Source organism: Corvus cornix, chromosome 4 (genome assembly GCF_000738735.6).
Source record: "Corvus cornix cornix isolate S_Up_H32 chromosome 4, ASM73873v5, whole genome shotgun sequence".
Lineage (NCBI taxonomy): Eukaryota > Metazoa > Chordata > Aves > Passeriformes > Corvidae > Corvus > Corvus cornix.
In genome coordinates, this window is record NC_046334.1 from 58487665 (window position 1) to 58513322 (window position 25658).

The 25658-nt window shown below is 42.3% G+C and overlaps 1 protein-coding gene and 1 long non-coding RNA gene across 5 annotated transcripts in view; one reads left to right on the forward strand and one right to left on the reverse strand.

Annotated features, from left to right (window-relative positions):
• The window catches only part of CPEB2 (cytoplasmic polyadenylation element binding protein 2), a 53976-nt gene extending 45498 nt beyond the window's left edge, over positions 1-8478 (reverse strand). Inside the window, 3 exon segments of the mRNA XM_039551325.1 lie at positions 3662-3940; positions 6579-7259; positions 7261-8478. Of these exon segments, the coding sequence (XP_039407259.1) occupies positions 3662-3940; positions 6579-7259; positions 7261-7770 (1470 nt within the window). The 5' untranslated portion in view covers positions 7771-8478.
• The window catches only part of LOC104690726, a 143359-nt gene continuing 124331 nt past the window's right edge, over positions 6631-25658 (forward strand). For all 4 annotated transcript variants that reach the window (XR_005601804.1, XR_005601805.1, XR_005601807.1 and 1 more), the window contains exon 1: positions 6631-6709. This is a non-coding gene — a long non-coding RNA (uncharacterized LOC104690726). The remainder of the gene's footprint in view (positions 6710-25658) is intronic.

Sequence of the window (25658 nt, forward strand, 5' to 3'; positions counted from 1 at the left end):
GTTCATAGAATGCAGTGTTTTTCATAGAATGAAAATAGTTGAACACTGATGTCTAGTATTGAACATTTTTAACGTGTTTTAGTAAGATTATTTGCAGGATGGTAAGAAAAACTAAGCTTGCAAACAAAACAGGATACTGCAGTTCTTAAAAAAAATAAAAATTTAGAAATAGTTCATTATTTTCATTGTACAAGAAATATAAATCAAAAAAATGGATATACAAAACACTGATCTCTGTCCTTGTGGTTTTTTACAGAAATGCCTGGAGCATGTTTTTTTGGGGAAAAACACCTGTATCAAAAGGTTTAGAAATATATTTTCAGCTTTGTACCCTATAATTGGGGTTTTTTTGTACTTTAGGTCAGGGAATAAAAGAGAATATTCATATTTTCTGACTTTTTGAAATGCAATGTAAGTGCCTAAAGTACAATCCCAAGGGCTGTGTAAGGTCAGTGGTGCCAGGTACGCTCTTCTAGAGAATTAGATTATCTAAATAAGGAACCTAGATTCTCTCTAAGGAGAGAAAAATAGGCCCCTCAATTAAATGCTTAAGTTGTACGGTGTCAATACTTGACAAGATTTCTAACTGTTCCTTTAATGTTTCAAGTACAAGGCAACAACCCTTCCCTATATGAAGTACCTATAATGGTGGAAGCAGTATGACTGAACTCAGAAAAAATTATGTCTACAAGGTTTTATGTCTGAAAGAACTTTATTTGATGCAGTTAGTATCATCTCAAAATCATGAGAAAGGCAAAACAGCTTCTCACAGTGAGCCACGTAAGAAAAACTTGGCTATAGGCTTTATTTGCTCACATTTAGATCAGTGTTGCCATGATGTTTAATTATTTTTACTTGAAACCAAAACAAACCGCTGAACTTTTTAAAAATCCTAAGGGATGACTTTCTTAACTTTTGTAAGCAAAAGCGGCTTCGCTGCAACTAATGTGGCCATTGTGAATTCAACTTCACATGGGATATGTTTCAGTTTTAACGAGGAAGTACAGAAAATCTGCTTTCATCCCTACAAGCAATACTCATAATAGTTTACTCAGTTATCAGTAAAGGACACTCATTGTCACTGGTATATTAATTTAATGTTACGCAGTTTTTAATCAGAATTGATGTCACTTCTATTCTGGGGACCACACATCAATGCCAATACCAAATAATAAAAAAGTTTGATGGAACGGCAAAGCTTCAAGCTTGGATACAATTCCTCTGTGGTTTATCTTGTTTGTATGAGGTACCTGTTTTTCAGAAAAGATCAGCAGATGACATGCTGAACGCTATCTGGACTTTGCAAAAATATTTAGCATTTTAAAAAAATGGTAGCTGAACACTAAAGATATACACAAAGTTAGTCTCTGAGAGCACTAGCTTTTCTAAGCTGTTTTTAATTGCTAAGTCTGAGCTACCTGAAGTTTGGAAGAGAGGTGCTTTGTCCCCTCCCCTACAAAATTTTAACTGCAGTTAGGCCAAAGAAACAAATATTCAGCAAAACTGTAAATGATGCAGTATGTATCCAACATGCATGCTAAAATGTGTTTGCTCTGTGGAAGCTTGGAAGAGATAGGTAACTTCTACACACACATAAATACTTTTGTGCTATACTTTCCAAATGGCACAAGATTTAATTACTATTATTTTTCAGTATTTTCTGAAATTGCTACTGTATCTTTAAGAATTCTCAATCTAAATACCACAGCCTTTTATGGAAGGAGACAAGCACAGCGCAAATCAGCAAAGATGGGTGTTTGACAGCATTGCAATTGCCAACAAGGCCTGATGAAAAGAAGCACGAGCTCCAAGCTCTGTTTAACTTTTTCATTATGACTTGAAAAATGTAACAGTCATCACAAGGAATTAATCACATAACAATAGTGTACTAACTGAAAAACAAGAACACGATTTCAGTGTAGCAAAGTAATTTATGGAAACATCTAGTGTTTCCACAATAGCAGTAGATAACACTGCAACCCTTCAAAGAGGTTTATTTTTACTGTGTTCTGCAACTATGACTTTATACATGTCACGGAGATTTAAGCATAGACAGATCAACAGCATAAAGATATCCAAACAGGCCTATTTTATTGGTGGGTCTGGTGCTCATAGGTGTGACCAATGATTGAGAATGCCCAACTTCTCACTCTGACATTCTAAAAAATCCCCCAATCCTTACACAGAAATATTAAGGTATTATAAAGTTAAATTGCAAGGATTTCTTTTCTACCCTATTACACAGAAGTTATTTAGATGATAGCCTAAATGCACAAGACACTTGCTCACAGATAAAATGAGTTAATCTGTATTAGACAACCACTGTAGAAGCTTCTGAAAGTTCAAAGTATTGGTCATATGGACTCGTAAGACATACTGAATAAGCAAATACATTCACAACTTGTGCTTAGCTACATATGAATTCCAGTGTGTGTGTCACAGCGGTTTCAGTGTATGATGGGATTAACATTTTTGTATCTGTCCCTTAGGTTAACATCTTTGGGACAGATTTCAGCATTTACTTTCTACTATTTTTGCTGCCCTGCAAAGCATTATCAATCTCTAATACGTTTTACTTAATACAACACAGTTCCTGAAGAGTACAGCTTTTTTTTCCCCCCATCTTTCTACCCACATAAAAGATTATTCTACTACAATATTTTAGCTAGCAAGGCTACTTAATGGAACCTGTTTTCACAGTATGGGCAAATGCATGTACTTGGAGCATAATTTCGGCATGTCCGAAAGTCACGTTAGCTTCAAAAACACTACAAGTATCAGAGCACACCTGGGCAGAGTCAGGACATGGCCTCCTGTGCCAAATTCACCAGAAAACTGGTAAGAAAAACCAGAATTCTAGTGGGAAATCCGGTCCCAAGGAGCACCCTCTTCCGACTACCTCAGCTACATAAGTGTTAGACTGCCATTTATGCAAATACAGCTCAAATGTGGTCACGATTATGACAAATGAAAGGCCTCTGCTAACAAGGAATGACTAAATTAATATAGGTAAGAATAGGAAAAATAACATTTTACCAAGAGGTTACTGAGGCTGCAGTTAAATGACTTAAAGTCACATAAGACGTCACTGGCAAAATTCAGGAGGTGAATCCAGATCTTTAGTTCTAAGACACATCCTTCTGTTTAACGCTTCTAAATCACAGGGCTTCCAGACAACACAAAAACAAAAGGTGCTAAAATGTGGAGGAAAATGATCTCACACACAAACATCAGCCTAAAATACCAGTAGAAGACAAACATGACAAAGACTCGAGAACCATCTACAAAAGTAAGAAAACCTATGTACAAGGACAAGCAAACAAACAAACAAAAAAACCTTGAGTTTTAAAGGAATTTGTAAGAATATAAGCATTACCACAGGCAGAAAATACTTGCTGGATTAAACATACTATGTTTTATTGCTTCATCAGCTCCTACAGTTTGCATTTTTCTTGACAATCAATATTCTTATTCAACTGTGAGAATCATATATTGCTGAATACACTGAACACGTGGGGATTATTTTAAGACTAAAAATAATACAGAAACACAATTTTCAAACCAAGTATCAGGGCTGCAACCACTGTTTAATTCTCATTTAAAATGAATGAGGTAAAAATGCTATACAAGACTATGAACACACCAGGTATACCATCCTTACCTGCAAAGGAAGGAGAGTATTACTGTTGGTGTCAGTTCGGAAAACATTATCTTCAATCCACGATTTTGGTGTCAGTGATGGAGTAGAGCGAGAAAATTTAGGAGGAGCTATGACATTACCAGAAAAAGGCTTCTTCAAAGGAGAGATCTGGTTCATAGTTCCTGGAATTCCCATGTTTCCAGTTCTACGATGGTCTCTGCCATGCATTCCTCCCCAGGATATATTTCCCGTGCTCCAGCCGCTGCTCTGATTGCTCCAGGGTGACTGCTTCAGAAGAGGCTAAAAAAGAAAGATTAATTTATATTATTTTGAAAATACTTGAAATGCTTTTCTACTTAAAAAAAACCAAACCCCAAAACAACCAACCACCAAGTAAGCCATGTGCAGAGATTTCTATGAACCATTCTCTCCTGATAACATGCAAATTAGTTACTGAGGCAAGGAAGAAAACACAGCTTCATTAAAAAAAAAGTCATTCCTACTCCCCCATATGTCTCCCCAGTAAACACCTTATGCAGCCAATTTTGATTATCATTTTAGTACCTGGTAGCATTTTTAAAGCTATGCAGAAGACAAATTCCAGGGTGTAAAACCATGTCACAAAAAACCCTGAGACCAGTTTTTATCATACATTACTTGATATTGTATGATGAGATCTCTGCATAAGTAACAGAAGAATTTTAAAAAGATTTAAAAATTATTAAAATAATATTCATATTTCTACTAATAATTATTGCTACTCAGTGAGTAGTATTTCACTGCAGTGAGTAGAAATTTAAAAATTTAAATGGCAGATTTAATTCCCCCTCCCAAGTATTTTAAATACTATTGTCTCAGTATTACCATATAAGAGCAAAACCAGCACTGACTACTGAAGAGAGAATCTGTTTGAATGAGCTATCTTAACATTTCCACATTAAAATGCATTGTTCTGAAGCCACTGCTCAAATATTTCTGGAGTCATGAACAGACCAATTTCTGGAGTAATGAGTCTATGGGATTCTGCAGGGTGTACTCTATAATTTTTTTTTTTCCCCATCTAGGTATGGTGTATCTTACACTTACATAAAGACACTTTTATACAAGTGTATGTAAATACACTTACAGTATGTGCACTATATTCTCTAATATGAAAATGGAAGAAAGAAGATTTTAGAAAGAAGATTTTTAAAGGATTAAGTTTTTATTCCTAAGCTACAACTTCTGCTGAAAAGTGACCTATAGTGGTTGTCATATTACCAAGAGGTGGACCCACTGAGCATGACTGACAGTGAAGAAATGTATTTAGTAGTTTCAAATCTGACTGTTCTTGGAAACGCTTTTTCTCAAACAGAAATGGAATGGGGGTGCGTGTTACGATTCTAAATTCAGTTCTGTGAAGTGAAAACACAGTACTTTTATCTCTCAGCTTAGCTGCAAGCAACCCTCAAGCTGCAATTCTAATAAAAATTTAAAGCATGTCAATATGTTATATATTAGGTAAAAGAAAACTTTCTGAAGACAGAACGATAAAATTGTAACACCCCCACCACCTTCACCCCCCAGAAAACAAACCAAAAAACCACTAAAACCATTCTTGGTCAAGCGACCAGGAAAACATCCTATTCTATATAATTATAGATAATTACGTTGTAAAACTTGGAACGCTTGCATTGGAATTTTGGGAGAGGCAGGTACTCTATTATGAAACAAACCTTACGAGATAATGCCAAATGTTAACAAGCCTCTAATATTGCTAGCTATGCTGTCATGGCACTGTTTAAGTATACCTACACCTTGTAGGTGAGAGAAAATTCCTGTACACCTCACTGCTGGAGAATTGCTTGGAATTTGCTTTAAGAAGGTTATTATAGATGTTAAGGACAACTAGCTCCTAAGCATAATGCATCGAAATCAGTTATTGAACAGGCACACAATGTGAGATTCCAGTTCTGATACAAACGAATCTCCGCCGATCAAATCTGACAGGATTTAATACTAGAATGAAAAAAAATTAAGATGAGGCCTATTTAACTTCAGCCTTTCGTAACTGAGCAAATTATTGGAGCAAAATGGGCTTATTATGCAACAGCTGGTAATACTAACACCGATTTCCTTCTTACTGATTTCTTACAATATTCTGATCCAGTAAAAAACGTAAACTTCCATTTTAATAGGGGATCGTTACACCCCTCGATTAAAATCGGATTAAAATCGGTCACAGAACTACCATAACTTGAAACACTGCGCTGTTCTCTCATACCCATTCAAGCAATGTCAGTCAAAACCCATGAAAAAGCAGTACGGTGTCAACTTTCGCATGACTCTCCTCTCGGCGACCCGTGCCCGTCCGACCGAGCCCGCCCGAGGGCCGGTCCGCGGCTGGGGAAGGGGCTGCCCGGGGGGGCGGCGCCGGCCGGAGCTGTCAAGCTCATTGTTCCGGGGACACCGCGCCTGCCGCGGGCGGCTGGGGAGACAAGGGGGGCGTTTTCACGGCGAAACTCACAGATACCAACAGGGCCGTTTGAGCTCTTTTTTTAAGAGCAAACCCTCTCTTCTCGTCCCGAAAAAAATCCGGCATCCCTCGGTAGGCGACGGCGCACCGAGGAGGGCCAGAAGAGCTACCCCGGCACCTGCCACCCGGAACGGGCGGGCAAAGTGGCCGAGCGCAGGGCGGCTGCTGCCCGCAGCCCCCTCCGGCCCGACCCCTCCGGCCGCCCGGCGCCGCACCGGGCGGGGGGCGCAGGTGCCCTCCCTCCCGCCGGGCCGGCCCCGCCCTGCCGCGGGCCCGCCGGGCTGTCACCGCCGCGCAGCCTCGCCCGGCGCCGGCGAGAGCGAAACCGCCCGGCTGCCGCGGCCGGCCAGCCGAGGGCAGCGTCCCCCCCCCCGTGTCCCCTTCCCCGCCCCGCGGCTCCCCGCCGAGGCCGCCGCCCGGTACCTGGTGGTGGTTGTAGGAGTTTCTCTGCTGCAGGAAAGCGGCGGCGGCGGCCGCCGCCTGGTGTTGGTGCTGGAGCTGGGGGCTCACAGGGGATCTCCGGTTCTGCTGTTGCTGCTGCTGCTGCTGCTGAGGTAAATTCATCTGCGGCGGCGGCGGGGGGGCGGCGGCCGAGAAGGGGCTGCTGAAGGGCCCAGCGCAGGGGTTGTGAGGAGACACCGGCGAGAAGCTCTGGAAGAAAGCGGGGTTGATCGATGACGGGATCCCCGGGTAAAAGCTGGTCTCGGACTCCGGGCTGGGGGGCGGCATCGCGCTTATCTGCCCGCCGCCGCCACCGCCGCTGGAGACCGGAGGCTGCTGCGTTTGCTGCGGAGGCGGCGACGAGGTCTGCACCGACCAGGGGGTGCCGAAGCCGGGCAGCGGCGGAGGAGGAGGGGAAGCCGCCGAGGAGGAGCCGCCCCCGCTCTGGTGATGGGGGCTGGGGATCTCCGGGCTCTGCAGGCTGCTGAAGCCAGAGCCGAGCCCGCCGGGCAGGAGGTTCCCGGGGCTGCCCAGTAAGTGGCTGTTCGGGGGGGACTCCATGGGGGGCAGCTTGGCTCTCGCCTGCAGACGAGGAGACGGAGGCGGATTCACGCAGGAGGCGGCGGCCACCCCCACATTGGGGTCCGCGGACGCCGATCCCCCCCGGGCAGGAAGGGGCGAGCCTCTCCGAACCCCCCCTGTCCGCGCCGCCTTGGTGCTCGGCGGGGCCGACGGGCCGGTGGTGCGGGTGATCCCCCGTCCGCGGCGGCTCCAGGGGGTGAGCGCTGAGGAGCTGGAGGTGCTGCTGTTGCCTGTGCTCCTGCTGCTGGTACTTGTCAGTGGGGTGGCTGAACTGCTGCTGCTGCTGCTGCTGCTGAGGGGGGTGGTGATGATAGTCTGGGGGGTGGTGGTTATTCAGGGGGTGGCTGCTGCCGAGCTGGGCTGGGCTGCTGAGCTGCTGCTTAAACTCTTTCCTCTTCTGGCTCAGCTGAGGAGGCGGCGGCTGTGGTTGCTGCGCTTGCTGCTTGTTTAAATCCTGGTGGGGGCTGAGACAGGGTTTAAAGTCAGAGGAGGGGTGGCCGAGAGGGGGGTGTCCCGACGCGGGGCTGCTGCCCAGCCTCTCGCTGCTTGGCTGCTGCTGCTGTGTCACCCCCAGGAGCAGCTCATCCTGCATGTTTTGATGATGCGCAGCAGCGGCCGCTGAGGGGAAACAGGGAGGGCAGCGGCGGACAGGCTGCCGGACAAAACCGGCTACAGCGGGCAGCAAGGGGCAGGAGGAGGAGGAGGAATGAGGCGAGGCGGCTGCGGCCGCTCCGGGGAGGGGAAGGATCCGGCGGTGGGCAGGGGCTGGGGTGGCCGTCTGCGGGAGCTCCCCTGACACCGGCTCGGCGCAGAGGTGAACCCCCCACCCCAGCACACTAAAGAGACAAAGATAATAATCTTTGTGGCGAAGGGTTGGGGGGAGAGCTTGAACACCCGCCTGTCGTAAACCACTATGCAAGTCCCAAAACAGCTAATTTATAGGAATAAAGCTTTCTTCTTTGCCATCAACGCCACTGTACTGCTTTAAAAATATAGCAGCTTTTTGATACGAGCCCATTTTTATCGGAGATTTCTTTTTCCTTTTCGTTTACTGGGACCCCCGGTAAGGCGGCCCTTCCCGCCTACAGTCGCACCCACAGGGATCCACTAGATCAGGAATCCGCCCGGACAGGTCACTGCCTCCGGACAGCAACTCCTCCGTCCGACCCCCCAGCCGCCACACCGCAACGCAGGGGGAGAGCGGGGCATTCCCGGGCCTGGCACTGGCGGGGAGGGAAGGAGGGAAGGCGAGGAGGCCGCCGGTACCTCCACAGGGCAGGCGACCCGGTCTCCTCAGCTAGGCTGCTGCCGCCCCCCGACCGCCCCCACCCCAGCCCCGCTGCCGGCTCGGAGTCGCCGCGGCGCCCTTAAGAGAGCCGGAACAGCCGTCACAGTGACGTCACAGGCACCGCCCCGGCCCGGCCGACCTGGTAATGAGCCTATGGGCCCGCTCCCTCATGAATAATGCATTAGGCCGGGAGCCCGCCCCCCCCGACGCCGACGAGCCGGGTGGGTGCTACCACTTCAGCCAGGGGGAGGTGGTAGCCCTGTGGGCCGCTTGGGTAAGGAAGGCACTCATTGGGCTCCGACGACCTGTCTACCGTGAAGGGACAAACACCTGAAATAAAGATATTTTACTTCGTTTTGCGGCAGCGGGTGCGATTGGCTTTTATCCCAACAGCCTGGGCAGGGGCAGCGGTGACGCTGGTTTCTTCTGCCGCCCGCGATCCCGTCAGGCGCTCATTAGGGGCGGGGGCAGAGCGGGATCGCCCCGCCCCTTCGCCGCGCGCGCGCCGCTCATTTGCATTGACGCACGAGTGAGCGCCACGGGCGGGGCGGGGCGGGGCGGGGCGGGGCGGGGCGGGGCGGGGGGGTGGAGCGCGAGCGCGGCGGCACGAGACGGGCCGGGTGTCAAGGCCCCGCCCAGCCCCGCGCGGGGCCCCGCTCACCCCAGCGGGTCCGGGGCGCGCCGTGTGCCCGTGTTCCCTCTGGGATACGGGGCTGTCCCTGTCCCGTGGGACGCTGCAGCGTGCCGGAGCTCCGGCAGGAACCTGGGCTCGTCACCCCTTCCTCGTCAGACGCCCGGGGCCTGCCAGCAAACCTTGTTTGTTGGGCACCTCAGAGGCCCACGGGAGCTCGGGCGGAACCCCTGCTGGGGTGTGGTGGCACGGGGTGGTGCCCTCTGAGGTATTCCAGTACCAAAGGTGGGGTTTTACCCTTTCCATACAGTGGAAGGACAGTTCTTGGCAGCCGTTTCGTGGAAACAAATAAATAGTTTGGCACGTACAGATGCAACATTGATGTAGATGTATATGTCCCTGAAAAGACTAAAACAAGCGGCCTCTCTTTGTGCTCTGGGAAGGCTGTAGCTCAGCAGTGGAAGAATTCATATGCGGCTGTTGAATGTGTGAGTGCATGGGGAAAGTGTCATTATGTGCTTGACCTATCTAACTTTTCTGTAGGCATTTGTCCATGCCCACTATCAGCGACTGGATGGCTTTATTCCACCTGCCCCATGGACCTTTGGTCTGACCCAGTGTAACAATTCTTATTTCTTAAATCTGTATATGTTTTCTCTATGCATATAAAACATAGAGAAAAAAAAATATTTCAGCGTTTGCAGTCATCTCTGATGTGGTTGCGAACCTGTGTGTGTATGTATTGGGGAATCTGTGCCATCTTGCAGGGTTAACATGAAAACGCATTTGCAGCGTAGAACAATAATTGATACATGTTTATCTTTGCTGTATTGTGGCTTAGCACTCCAGAATTATTCATTATATTGGCATTTGTTTCAAGAACTCTGCAGTCTTACAAGGGCTAAAAAATCCAGAGTGCAGACGAAGGTCTTACAGATGATCACACAGTGAAAAGATGTTGCAGGCTGAGTACTGGTTCCTCTCTGAAGAGTGAGTTGCTTCACAGCACAGTCCTCATAAACACTAGTTTTGAGAGCTGCAGAACTGGTAGCATCTGGCTTCCCTTTATGTTCCTGTCATACACCTGACATTGAGTTGTGTGCAAGCCTGAACAGAAGCTGTCCTCTACCTGGGGCGTTCTCAGGCGATGTCTAGCAAGGGTGGAAGCAGTGCTGCACTGCACTCTCCTGTAACCAGTTGCCTATTTCTACAAAGTGTGTAGAAACTCATTCAGTTGAAGGGGTTTTTTTTTTTAAGAAGTGAGTTTCTCTGTCCGTCACCTTTAAATTAAGCCCAAATTCTAGCAATTCTTCCTTCAAAACAGGTTTCTTGGTGTATGTGAGTATTTTTTAAATTGACTGAAAAACAAGAGTACTCACATCCTTCTTATCTCTGGTATGGTATGGTAGGGTAGCCACTCACCCCAATTGCGTGTGTTTCTTAAAACAACTTTCACAGAGTGAAGATCATCTGGTTTTAACCATGTAAAAAGTAAGTGTCCACTCTGCATTAGCTGTCTAATGTTCAACAAACACAAGTGCTACCAAAGGATGATTTATCCCCTAACGAAAGTACTTTTAGGGAGAGAAACCTGATCTCTCTCTCTCTGCTGATTATGAGGAAAGGTTCTGGCTATCTTGCTGCAGAATCCAGTAGGTCTTTGGTGGTCCCTGGCCTTGTGGCACATGCTACTTGACTCTCATACAAGCAAGAACAGTTGTACCAAGTCAAACCAAGCGTCCTGCAGGCTCTTCTGCCTCAGATACGAGACTGCTTGGTGTGTGCTGAGGCCACAAGTTCTGGCTTCTGCTCCACCAAATCAAGCCTCTTATCTGGCACCTTGGTGCCATCAAGAGGTGCTGAGGCCTGCCCTTGGCAGTTTGTTTTCTCTGTCCAGTCTCCAGTTTCTCAATTTTTGACCATTTGGCCTTCACACCCTCTTGTGGTAATGTTTTTCTCTCCCTTGTAATCCCTCGATTCCTTCCTGCTTTCTTTTGTCTTAGCTGTCCCTTTCTAGGGGAGACTTGAGAGCTTTCTTGGGTTAGACTAGTTGGGAGGTAATAGTGTCTGAAAATAAATGCCTAAACAAATGTGTAAGAGCAAGCTAAGAATGTATTATGTTTCCTTCAGGTACCTCACCTATTTGCAACACAGGAACTCCCTAAATTTGCCTTTCCAGACCTTAGGGTGTACTGAGAGGCTTGGACTCCATGTTCCCTGACTGTTACCGAAGCGAGACTGCCTGAAGAGGAGAGCATGCTGGCATGCCTCATCTGAGGGACTTGAAGAAGCTAGAGAGTCATGGAGCTGGGATGAGTTCCTTAGACTAGACAACAAACATTACAAATGCCAAACCATATGCAGTATCACTATACATAATATGTAAATTGGAAAAAACAGATGTTGCAAAACAAGCTGTCAGTACGGTAGAACCAAATATACATAAGTTATGGTTTTTGCAGCCATTAATCAACCTGCTTCCGTGTATTCATTCCAACAAACGTGCCAGACATTGTCTTCACCTGGGAGGCTTGTGGTAGAGCTGGGGCTTACAGCTGTCCTGGGTTTGTTGGTGCCCGAAATCTTACTTGATCACCTTATTTGTCTGGTGTTCTGCATCATCCAGTGGGTGCTAAATTTTGTGTGGCAAATTTAACCAGGGGTGCTATAGAGTAGAAAGTATAAGGACAAATGACATTAAACTATATAAAATAGCTATAACTATATAAAGAGAAAATAAACTGTAAGGATTCCAGAGCAGCTCTTCTGGCTGCCATTTGGGTGACATGAAAGCGATCATCAAGGTAGTGGCTTCTGAGTTTTGCCTCTCAGTGGTTATCATCTCTTTTAGAAATTGCCATGCAGAGCTTAAGTTCTTTCCTTTTATTAACCCAGGAGAATAACATCTACTATTGGCCAGTGTTAGGAACAGGATTTTATTATATGAGAAGGGATTTTGGCCCACGGTTCTTTCTTTTGCTTGAACAATAAAACCTTTAGCAGTTATAAGAACTGAAAGTGATTGTGCTGAGATACCGTGCACTTCAGAGTAGTCTGTGGGTTTGGCTTCTTTAAAAAGTCTGTTCTTTTCATGATCAGATACCACTTAACAAGTGTTACGGTTTTTGTGAACACACAATAAATCATGAAACTGATAAAAATTTAGATATAGTTTGTGGACTTTATATACTACTATATATAGTAGTACACAGAGCTACTTCAGCGCTTCCTTATTTTGTAAATGAACATGAACACAAGAATATCAGGAGCCTAATGTACACAACAGAAATAGCTCTGACTAGTGGTAGAATCTGCTCTTTCCTTCCTATTAGCTAGTTGGAAAATCACCATGGCTGTGATTTTGAATATGGGCTGCAATTCAATGTACATATGAGAAGTATCTTTGCTGTCATTCCAATACTAAACACAGCTTTTTTTGATGATTTTTTGCATGTTACGGTAAAAGTAAATGTTACAGATAGAATTGACTTCAAAAAACCTTTTGTGGATTTGCTCAGAATAGTAGAGACTCACTGCCTGCTTGTAATGCAACAAATTGTTCTTTCCACAGCACACAATATTTATAGGCCTTTCACCATTTGCAGTGATTTACTACTCCATTTAACATCTTTTCCAAAGCTCTACAGCTACCAAAAAAAAAAAAAAATTAAAATCCGTTTCTTGTTTTCTCTTTGCTGTTTTACCACTCCTTTTCGCTTTCCATATCTACTCCTTTTCCTAGGCTCTTTGTTAGCCCTCTGTATTTAGGTAGCTGTGTCTGTCCTGCAGTGCTTGCAAGGGTTCTGATGAAGATCTGCTCAATCCTCCCTGTGATCAGGCTGTCTAGGGAAGTACACAGTCTGCTGTCCTGTGGTCTGTGACATGTCTGCTTTGTTGCTCAGCTTAAACTTTGAAATGGGCTTGCATATGCATTCCAGGAGCAGAACATTGTTCTAACTGGTAACAAAATACATGATTCACATACTTTTGCTAGAGCTGCTTCCTCTTAACCTTAAAGTTGATTTTTTGTTAATGACATTTTCCTCCCATGGAAACATGGTAAACAGTCTGGGACTGGAGGTTATTCATATAGAAAAGCAGATGATGAGGTTTGACGTTTCACAGGAAAAAGAGGTCTGAAGATTTATATCAATGTGCTTCATTCACTGTTTTTCCTGTTCTTGATTTTTTTAAACTCTGAAAATTATAGTCATGCACCCTTAGGAAGGAGATAGGTAAGTCTTTTTCAGCAGTGAGCAACCTATTGAGTCACAGGAGCTTACCTTTTCTCCTGGTGGTTTTTCTCATTAAAAGAAAAAATATTAATTATCCAGATATAACAGAACTGGGTAAAAAACCCTTTCTTAGGTCACTGTGTGTTGAAATGAAATGAAAAGCAATGGGAAAAGTTAACACCAGTAATTGAAATAGTTTACTTTGTTCTCTTATTCACACCCCCATGTTATGTTTTTGTTTGTTTGTTTTTAAAGCTAAAAATCTTAAAATTCACAGGAGCTGGGCAGCTTTCTTCCTTTACTCAAAGCCCAACTTCCATCACGAAAGCCTGCTAAACTTGAAGGGTATAGGTTCTGGTCACAAGAATGCAAAGCAGTGATCTACTCTGTTTTTTCTCCTTTGTGCCCTGGAGTTTAACCAGCACACTAGACTAATATTTTCTTGCTTGCTAGTGGCAGTTTCTGTTTCTTTTTTGTTTTGGTTTTTTTTTTTGGTAGTGGAAGTCATTAGAGTTTCTCCCAAGAGAATCACTGCCAAAGTAAACAAACATCTTCATGAAAGGAGAATAATGTCTAGAGTATTCAGAATTCCATGTTTTACAGACGAGTATTTATGACAACCAACTAGTGAATTAAAGTGAATGAAATCCTATTTCTAGTTTGCTACTTCTACTGTGCTAATTGAATGTGGCAATTTCTGCTAGCTTCTCAGCTATGCAGTGCAAGTACTGGATGCTAGTTATAATTTAGGATGAAGGAAAATATGAGATGAAACTCAGTTTAGAGTAAGGATTTTCTTTTATTTTTTATTGTTGGGAATTGAATAGTGCATGTAAACCTCCAAGGAATTGCTGTTGTCTCTAAAATGTTCTGCATGTGGTTGGCAAGAACAACAAGGACACAGGAAAGTTCAGCTAAAAAATTCATAAAGGCTGTCTGGTGGAATGCATTACAGTCATCTGTATACCTCTGTGCTCTTATCCCTCTGAACTGATAATTTTTAGCTGAGATGAAACGTTCTGAGGAGCAGGAGGCTGGCAGATTTGCAGCGTAGATTGTTTGAAGGTTTAAATACTGTGACTATCTCATCTTACTGTAAGTCTGTAGATATAATGTAAGCTGGAGTTGCTGAAAAGTGATAGAATGGCTCATGTGAACAGCCAAAAAAACCCTGAAGAGCTTATTTTGTGTGTGCTGCAGAATCCTGCACACTTTCCATCTCCTTTACAGGATAGCAATAATTCCCCAGCGGAGCAGAGACACTTCGAATTTGTTGGCGATGAGACCATACCTAGTTTTTTGTTTAGGCAGTGGCTTTGACAAAGGGGACCAGTGCTAACTGGGAACTGCTGCCAACACCATCATATGTTTCTTGACAAATGCGAAGTGTTCAAAAAGTTGGCACTACAAAATAGCGATACTGTCAATCTTTGTTTAATTCTCAAAATGCCTTTGAAGCTTTTAAAGCTTGTGTTGTTGCTGATGCGCTCGCATATCAGATAACATTTTTGACAGTCCTTATAATATGGCTGGTTAATTTAGTCACATTACTAGAACATAAACCAAAATTCTGAGAGTGCTAAGATTTTACTGCTGGTTTTTCCTATGTCATGTGAGCAGGAGAAGGGTTTGTGCAGCAGTGTGTGCTACTATAGCCAGAACACAGTATTTTCTCATCTCCTTTTCTATGCACTGTGCAGATGCAGCTGCTGCTGTTGATTAAACATGAAGGTGTTGTTCACAGCTCTGGGAGTAAGTTTGGGTTCTGCTTTACAGAATACATGAAACATCTCTACTGATTAGACAAATGTTCAGCCTATATTTATGTACCTGAATATTGTGGTGTAGGAGGCACATTGAAATTTTAAGGAATTATTTCAGTGATCGTTGGCTAGATCTCCAGAAGCTTATGGACCTGAATTGTGCTAGGAATAACTGCATGGTGCTTCCAGTGATAGAATAATCTGTTCTGAAGGGTTGCATACTCTAGTGTGACTGTATGTAGGAGACGATACAGGAGACCCAAGGAAACTCTGGAAATTTTTGGGCAAGGAGGCTTCGAAGTAGCATTCATTGAGTCCTATAAACAGCCCCGATGCAGCAGGAAGAAGCAAGTATGTGTCTGTAGCTAGGTCTGCCCCTCTGGAGGGGTGTACAGACCACATAGCAAGTTAAAGAGAAGGAGTAGATGTTTGTACCTCAGCAGGCTATTAAAAAATTGCTTTCAGTTGCTACAATATTTATTAAAGTTTACTTATTAAACTCTAAAAGGTGGTAGAGGGACAGGTTCCCCTTCTGAGCCACAGCATCTGTGTTGCACAAAAACCAAAGGCAACCTATCTGATTTATATGTGAAAATACATTCTCTTGTACTTGACCTTATTTTCTCTTTGAGTGTAAGACGGATGCTCACTAATTTTACACCACCACCCACTGTTTCAGTAAAATTATTTTCAACTGATTCTGTAAGAAATTTTCTGCTTTAATTAATATGGAATTATCTCAGAAATTACCAGTGCAGAGTCTTCAGATTTACCATAGTATTAAAAAAAAAAAAAAAAAGCCCTAGGGTATATTACCATTTCCTGCAGCTGTAGGGAGGAGGAGAGAAGATCCAGCAGGCAGGAATTGTGCAGCAAGATTAATTTATTTAATTATTTTACAAACTCTTTTATAGACTTTTTTCTTCATAGTCTAATTGGACAAAGGATCAGCCACCCCTTGGGTGATTGGCTAAAATCCTAAAACATCCATTGTCAAAATATTTTTCTACTATACTATAAACAAGACTTTTCAAGGCTGCAGGTGTTTGGTTGTTTACATAACTCTGCTACCTCTTCTGTGAGAGAGAAAAGTCTCTCACGGACTTAGAAAGTAGCAAGAAAATCCTTGCTGGCAGCATTTTTGTATCCACACCATAGAACTAAAATTAATCAGTCTAGAGCTGAAGAAGCACAGATTAAAATTAAAAAATACATTAACCATGTAATTGTGACTAGTTATGATGATATATCCAGGAGCCAAGGTGGGGTCAACAGCTCTGGGCCGGCCATTGTGGTATCAGAGTTTAGCTAGTCAGGAGCAGCTGGCCTGCTTGAGGGTAGGATGCTCTCCTTCCCATTTGCTGAGGGCATGCAGCATCTTTTAGGAAATGCTCCATCATCCATGGCTGGAATGATGAGACTGGTCTGGTGATGAGGCTGTCCCTCTGGGAGGGAAAAGGGACAGGCCTGGACACAGTGCAGAATTGAACTCGGCTCTGCCATACAGCAAATGAAGGCTCTCTCAACACTTGGCTGGTTTTAGTCATGTCCTAGCTGCCTTCCCCACCCCTGGCTTTTTGTTTGGTTTTTAACCTACTAAGTTATGTTTCTGAACAGTGCAGAGTGACTCTACTGAAGCTTTCACTTATTTTCCTCGTTCTAAATATGCCTAGCTCTAGGTGGGACTCAGAAACAAGAAATCTGAAGTCCTCTCATAATAATTTACATCTCTGATCTAATGATCAATTGTAAATCAATGTTAAGCTTCGTGACTTTTGAACATTCATGCAATTATGATGATACAAAGACATTGAAAAGCACTATGCTAATTTTGCCCCATATATTTTAGTTACTAAATCATATTATCCATGTGATTATTTCTTAATGCTCATATATAACATTTTTAATAATTGTAAAGAAATCCAAGAAAAATCTTTGCCAAGAATCTATGAAATAGCTAAATGTATTAGAATATTAATGTTACAATATTTTTGAAGTCCATTAGCTATAAAAAATAAGAATTGAAACCTAGAAAATGTAGGAAAAATATTGCATTTCAATAAAATGATAGATATTAAAAGAAGAAAATACACAGTTAAAAGCCATCCAGACAACCTTAATTTACTTCTATAATGAGAACCTGAGGGAAATGTGGAGTTAAAATTAGTTTATTTCAGTAGACTCTTAACTTTTTTAACCCTTTATGCCCAGGTTTCAATAAAAGAATTATGATTTCTTGAATGTCTTAATCATCAACTCCTCTACTTTCATATGTTTAAGTTTTTTGTAAGTTTTATCTAACTGAGCACTGGAAGTTGTGCTTTCTAACCATGTAGCTACAAGGTGAAGGAACTAAGGAAAGAGCAGAATTATTGCCTTCATCTTTTATACAGGGAGTACAAAACCTACTGTAATTTTGTTATTCTTCTCTCATTATGGCATCAAGAGCTCAGATCCATTTTTATGCAGTGGCACAAAACAGTTTCCTGCTTAAGTATATCTTACAGAAGCTGAGGAACACATATGCCACAAATCAATTGTACCCATGATATTAAAAGGGAAGGTTACCTAGATCTTTAAAAATTCGCAAACTTTGAGTACATGACTTTGAGTAATTGTGATATCATTTCAGGTCAGTGTGCTTTGACTGGTGGTCAGTCAAAACGAATCGTCCAAGGAATCTTTGTCTTCACAGTGGTAATCTTTTTTTTTTTTCATGCGTATATAGTAGGTTGTGACTAAAGAGCAGAAAACCTCATAAAATTTCTACATTAGGAAATCGAAGAGCTTTTCCTTTCTGTCTTTCCTCCCAAATAACCTTTCTTTTTTTCAACATCGAAAGGTCGTCTTTATAAGAGGAAATTTACCAGAGACTAGAGGGGTATAATTATGCCTTTGGATGCTTTTTAATCTTGCATGAATGCCTGTAGAATTCAAGCATCCACATGGGGTGTTATACCATCAGAACTATAGGGGCGTATTTATGCCAGTGAATTCTGTATGGAGACAAATGCTTTATGAAAGGGAATTTTATTTTGGCTCTTTGCTTTTCAGCTTATTCATGTTCTGAACTAAAAGGAGGTGATCAAATCAATGAAAATAATGAAAATTCAATGGTTACCAAGGGCTGGGGAAATTGGAAAGTAATAAATATATACATTTCCTGATAACACTCATGGGCATTTTTGTTCTTATTCCCTCGCCAGTGTTTGAGTTTTTGAAGGGTTTAGTGAAAGGTTAATAAACAAGGTTTGTTCTTTGCTGAGCCTCATAAACTAATATATGTAATAGCTAAACTCTGGTAGAATATTAGAGATTCTTAGCTCCCATAAAAAGCAGCTGGGGCTTCAGGCAAATAGGACACTGGAGAATTAGTTGAACACTTTCTAGTCTCTGTAGGACCTCAGCAGTTAGCACTGATGAAATCAGCCATTGAACTGCTATATGTGAGTTTTCCTATGTCCCAATTAAATTTTAATTCCTAAATATGTGAGTCCTAGGACAGTAGTCAAAATGTTCTCTACAAAAGTAGTCCATTTACATGAAAATAACTTTCAGTAGGTCAGTAAGGGTGTAGTAACACTAATAATTATTTACAAAATGTGCTTAGAGTAAATTACAAGCATGTCTCAGTGTAATTGCTGCATAGACTTTAAGAGAAGAAGAGCTTAATCATTTTGGTGATGTAATCCAGTCCAGCCTTAGCACTGACCACAGAGCATCGTACTGTATGTCTTGCTTGAAGACCAAGGTGAACTTTATTAGAAAGATGTCTCATTCATATTTAAAGAGTTCAGAGAACAAAGAGTCCACCACTTGTATACCAACACTCACTCTTCATGTGAAGTGTTTTATTTGTGGTCTGAATTTAGCTTTGACTTAACTTGTTCAATCTTTGCTGGATTAAAAAAGCCTTTAGCACTGGACAGTATCCAACGAAAATACTTAAAGGCTGGGATCAAGGCATCTCAGCCCTCTTTAGTTGTTAAACAAATCTCATTGAGGCACCTTAGTTTCTAACTGTAAGGCAAGATTTCTGTATCACCAGTTTTTCTTGTAGTTTCAAGTTTTCAAACATCATCTTAAGTAAGGATGTCAGGGTTGTCAGCAATGGTATTACTAATGAGAGAATTGCAACAGGAGCTGAACAAAAGCGTGCTCTCGCCTTGCTGTTTTTGAAGCATGGAGAAGTTTTTGTTTTTCATATTTCTTGTCACAAGCCTTTTATGAGAGAGAATTTACAAGGGCCTCCATTGGATAATATGTTTTTCAAGGCAAGCTTATTAGAAGGAGACAGCAAGGTGATACCTTACTGTGATAACCAGAATATTTGGGTTTGCCCTGAGTAGTGTTGCACACAATGGTAGTGCTTCGCTCCTGCTTATTTTTATTTATATTATTTTATTTTTATACGTATGTATATATAATTTATATTATTTTATTTATATTCTTTTTATCTGCTATGATTTCTTTTAGAGTTGAAAATACAGCCTTCAGTCTTGCAAATATTGTTTACTTTTTTTTTCAACATGTATAATCAATTTTTTTATCATTAATGAAGCATACATCTGTCATATTGGCGTGAATCAAAGCGAAGCAGTTTACAAGAAAGCATGGCTATGCCATTTTCTTTATTTCCTGTTTTTCACCTGTAGAATTTCCTGGTACTGATTCTTTGTTTTCATCAGAGCATATCCCTGTATGTTCCCCCAACATATTCGCTGGAGGTAAATGAGCAGAATTAGTCCAAAAAGTCTTTCCTGTGAGCTGTCTCTTGAAACATTGCAAATAGAAGATGAATCTGGTTTTGGTTACCAGTAGAACTCTAAGTTATTTATTTTGTAATTAATGTAGAATAGAGGTCTTTACATGGTGTCATGAAATGGTTAGGTAAGTGTTTTAGAAGGATACAAGTATGTAGTTTTGCATTTGTACCCCATCACTCTGCAGCTGTTTTAGGCCTGCTATGCAAGCACACTGAAACATAATATTTAAATTTCTTTTTCGTTAGCAGTAGTTTCCCATCTTCAACTGTTCTCTCCAGAGCAAGTAGTGCTAGTCATGGTAAAGCCTTAGCTAGACTATCTGAGGAACTTTTTTGGTGTTCTGAAAGTAGTGAGATCAATTTTATTGTGGTTGTGTGGATTTGTGCAAGGGTCAGAGCACTGAAGACATGCTCAGAAGAGGGAGCAAGGAAGCCCGTCAGCCTGAGGTCTGCTTGCAATGTGACCCTGAGAAAGAAGTGATTGAAACTGTGAGTAAGGAAACTGTCTCCTGCTGTTTACTTCCTACTGGGTTCAAGGAAACAGCATATAATTTATATATAGTTTGTACATAAATAGGACTGCATTGAATGAATGCCTATCAACAGTTCCAGGTGTAACATACAAGACATCAAAAATCAGCAAATTGTTTGTGTATTTACTGACAAAGCTTATAGCGCTATCTTAGAAAACCCTAAGTGAAGGTGAGTGGAGACAAAAGGCATTGATTAAATTTAACTAAAACTACATGGCAGGTCTGTTTCTCTGTCTGGTGTTCTAACTGAAAATTATGTATTTCTGGCAGCACTGAGTATTTTTGTTTGCTTTGTGTTTTCTAGTCAGAACAAAACCTTGATAGTTATGGAATCATATAGAAAAACCTGGGGTGGAAGAGAGCTCTGGAGATTATCTGCCCCAGGCTCTTATTGAAAGCAGGACCTTAGATGAGATAATCAGGGCCCTGTCAAGGCTGATGAGTTCCCAACTTCGCTGGGTAACCTGTTCAAAGTTCAGTTGCTCTCACAGTAAAGAATTTCTTCTTAAACTGAAGTGGGTCTCCCCTGAAGCAGCCTATTGCCTTGTGGCACTGGGCATCTTGCCAAAAAGAATCTCCATCCTCTCTGTAACAACCATTTAAGTGTTAAAAAATGGTGTTCAACCCTCAGCTGTCTCTTCTTCATGCTGAACCAACCCAATTATTTCAAGCTTTCTTCATCTGTCAAGTTCTCCAGTCCTCTGATCAGCTTGATGGCCTTCTGCTAGACTATCTCCAATTTTTTAGTATGTCTTTTTTGCTAAGAGGATCAAGACTGGACACAATATTCCAGGTATGACGTAGTAAGTGCTGAGGAGACTGGCATTACCATGTCTTTTTTGTTTGCTGGCTGCAGACATACTGAGGAAGCCCACACCACCATCTGCTTTCATTCCTGCCAAGAGCACCAGGCTGCCTTGTGTTTAGCTTGTCATCCCTTTACCCTCAGTAGCACTATTTACTTTTTGACCACATATAATGAAAGCAAGGAACAGAAGTTCACAAAGCTTCTGGAAGAAAAGGGTTTTACCCTAAAGCCCAGTGACTTCAGCCTTCACCCCCAGTATGGGAGACTTGGTTTTAGTTCTTTCCTTCTTTTGAAGAGCTGGACTTACGTTGCTCACAACCCTGAGCTGTGCCCTCGGGAGGAGGCTGTAACAAGCCACAGCATATTCTGGAGTTCTTTCAAATTCATATGTTGCCACAATGATATTTTTTTTTAATATGCTTCTGATGTTTCTTAGACTAGGGACTACAAGTGTCATACCTCCTTGGGGTTCATTTGTCACCTCGCCTTCCCTTCCCTTCCCTTCCCTTCCCTTCCCTTCCCTTCCCTTCCCTTCCCTTCCCTTCCCTTCCCTTCCCTTCCCTTCCCTTCCCTTCCCTTCCCTTCCCTTCCCTTCCCTTCCCTTCCCTTCCCTTCCCTTCCCTTCCCTTCCCTTCCCTTCCCTTCCCTTCCCTTCCCTTCCCTTCCCTTCCCTTCCCTTCCCTTCCCTTCCCTCATTGGTTCACAAATGCAAAAGTCCAGAGAAATTCCCAAAAACTTTTGAAAAGAAATGGTGCTTCCCCAGCTCCAGTGTGATCCTTATGACATACAAGGTCTTTATGTTTGGTTTCTTTCCTTTGGTGTGAATGAACTTGCCTGGAGTTAAGTGATTAGTTGTGACTTGAGTGGCTCCATCTTGGTGGTGTTGGTGAGTAAGTGGAGCTACCCGAATTTAATTTTTTTTCAAAAAAGGTACTTACAGTAATGCTATTAGCATTCAGAATAGTGGGACTTGGGCCTTTTTATTCTTTTTGGTACCTCATATAACTTCATTTATGCAATATAGTAACTTGAGTTGAGACAAGGAATCTATTTTTTTTTTATTTTAGAGGAGCCAGGAAATACCTAAAAATATTTTCAAGTACCATAGCTTTTTAACAAAAGGAGCTTGGGTATAATGTTTGATGTACTGAGTAATAAAATGTGGATCAATATTCATTGCTACTCTTATTTGATTTTGCAATCCAAGTACCAGAATAAAAAAAAACCAACCATCAAACAAAATCACTGGTCTTTTACTTGCACAATATAAATTGTGCAGTTGAGTTCTCCACAATATATTGTACTTGCAGATTTCAAAGGATGAAAAACACTAACTTTAATTTAATTAGTATGTTAAAGGGGAGTAATGTTTCCATATTACTGTTTAAAGATATTTTCAAACCCCCAGAATTTTTAAATAAGGGTAATTAATTTGGCATTTCTAGTGTAGCATGAAAATGGCACACAATTTATGTCTGTTACACTAACAGCAAAGCAGACTGTAGACTGGTGGGCATTTGGTACAGGTACACAGGGACAAATTCTGATACAATGGAGAGCACCTCTTTCTAGGATTTGTTCACAATGTGTGAGGAGAAGATGTATTGCCGTCAGTAAATCCAGAATGAGAACTACTTCTGAACAGCATTAGGAATAATCTAATCTCAGGAGAATGTCAAGGATATTGTAATATGGAATTGTCTGCATCAAGCATGAAATAAATCTGTGTTGGACTTCGTGATGCACCAAGCAGTGTTGGCTGTTGATCTCCAAAAACTCTCAGATACTGCAGTACCTCTGCTTTGTGGAAACAAACGTTTTGCACCAAAGCTGAACTATGTGAAACATAAAATTGACCAGTTCATCAGAAAAATTTGTTTCCCTAACCAAGTGCTAAAAGGGAAAGTTTTATTAGAAAGTGGGACTTCTCAGGGAAATCCTGCTGGGTATTCTAAAGGCTATGCTTTAATGAGCAGACAAGTAAGTTACCTTGGAGAGGAAAGCTAGCCTAGTAAAGAAGGCACAAAGGTGATAATTAAACAAGAAATCAATGTTAAGTATGGAAAAGAGGGGCATAACTGAGAATGAAAATTGAATCTACACAATGTAAATGACTTTTTGGAGAAAATAAAGGTAATAAGGAATTATTACTGGCCAGTAGAGCTTAAGACAATAAGAAGGCATTACAAATGTATTAGGAGCAAAAGAAAACTAAATCAAGTATAGATTTCAGTCTTGCAGAAAAAAAAGCCAGAAAAGATCCAATGGCTGGAAATCAAAGCTTAAAAAATTCAATCACTATAAAGATGGAGTGAGGGTGATTACATGAAGAAATAATTTCCCAGTGTAGGTAGGTGGTAAATTTGCCATTGCTAGGAATTTAATCCAATTGGATACACTTTAATCTGAGTCTGGGAACAGGCTTGGCAGCATCTCTGTGGATGGCGGCAGAGGTCATTTGTTCTGTGCAATCCTTACACCTGTGAATTGGTATTTGTGTTTTGTCACTCCCTTTTTTTATAAACTGTTGAAGAGAACAGAGAGCTCTCATTGCCTTTAACGTGTTCCACACGCTCAGTTCTGCTTTAAGACAATGACTAAAATATCTCAGTGTTATGCTTCAGGGCTACAGCTGTCTTCCTGCAGAAGGCGAGAAGCTGATTCCCTAGGTTAATTCTGGATTTTTTTTATTTCATTTTTCTCCAAAGCCTTAGGGGCAGGCATGGCTGGTTATAAAACCTTGGGAGAGACTGGGCCACTTCTCTGCAGGGAAGTCCTCTCTTTTATATAGCTGCTATCTTCCATCTGGCTGGGGAATCAGACAGTTTCAGGGTAGCAAGGACTTTGAGCTCTTTTTTTCTATCCTGTTCATTATGAGATCTAGGCATATCTGAGATCGTAATGATGATCATTTGGGCATATCTGATATAAACAACTCACTTACTATTGGAGCCTGAGGCAGAGGCATCAGAGTCTTTTTTGGAATTCTTATTAGCTTAATTTCTTCAAGACAGATTTTTGTTTTGTTTTCTTTTGGCTTTTTTGGGGTTTGGGTGTTTCTTTTTTTTTGCATAAATCAGTTCACTGTGGGAAGCACTGGTAAACAGGTGAACCATTATGCCACATACAAAACAGCAGGTTGTCTGTTCAGGTTTAAATCCTGAATTATAGCTTACTTTTGCTGCAGTAAGAGTTATGGCTCACGAATACTGTTTCTTTTTTCAAAATGGGCTGATGCCAGTCGGGATGCTTGATGGAGTTGCAGAGCTGCCACACAGGCTTCCTGAGTGCTGCTGTGCTGGCTGTGTGCAGCATCTGACAAAGGGTATGTTGTGCTTGCAGCAGCATTGCTTCCAAATCTGGCTTTCCTTCTGCAGCACCCCTTTTGTTTAAAAAACCTGCTCCTCCAAAGCAAAAATAAGAAACTTTACTAATATTGCACTGTCAGAGACGGGGGATAGAATAGACTTGCTTATTGTTTCGGTTCTGTTGAATTACAAATGGCAGTGGGTGGAAGGGGGATGTCACAAGATACTGGAAGCCAAGCTGCGTTTCATCATCTCCTAAGAGGCAAACAGGTCTGCCAGGGTTCTGCCTGGTGGCTGTGCTGGCAGGTGTCTCTGCTCTTAAACTGCTCTTTCTTACATGCATGTGAAAATACTCCTGTGCTTTAAAAAGTTCCTCCTTTCCATTTGGGAAGCTGTCAACAGGCACCTATTCTATTATCATCCTGCAAAGTTGTGAAAAGAGACCTGTGTTGGCTGGTGAACATACATTACAAGGGACAGAGAGTTTTCAGTAAGACAAGTCCCTAGTACCACAAGAATCACTTCATGTTAGGGTGACCAAAAAGGCTTCTCCCAGGATGCTTTTTCTGTTACCTTAATCTATCCCAGTTTGGATTCCCCAGCTGGCGTTAGCCTCCACCCCTCATCACTTCCCCATTGGTCCCCGTTCCCTAGTCCTGCCTTTTCCCTGCCCCTGGATAAAACTGTGAGCTTTGGGACCATGTTCGTATTTGCCTCTGCACCCTTCAACAGTGTAGCAGCAATAAATGCTCCTGCCGGAACACACGCAAATGCCCTTCTCGACTCTTTGCTACCGACTAAAATACTGAACCCACCCGTGCATCTGTGGGTGCACGCGGGACCCCACAGAGCCAGGGAGGGACAGTATTAGACCTGCTGTTTCATCAACATCAGCATGTTTTTGTCTTAAGCATGTGAAGAAAAGGCAGCCTCCATCTGATATGAGCCCTTATGTATTCTTTTTGTGTGTCCAGTTGAGGGACGCCTTTTCAGGTGCTGCTTGTTGTGCGCAAGTGGAACTGGCACTTGCTTAGGTAAATAAACGTATTGGCTTACTGCATAAGTCACCTTACCTGTGACAAACCATCTATTCTATGATTTATCATATGTCATTTTTCATCACATATAACATTAGCTTATGATACATAT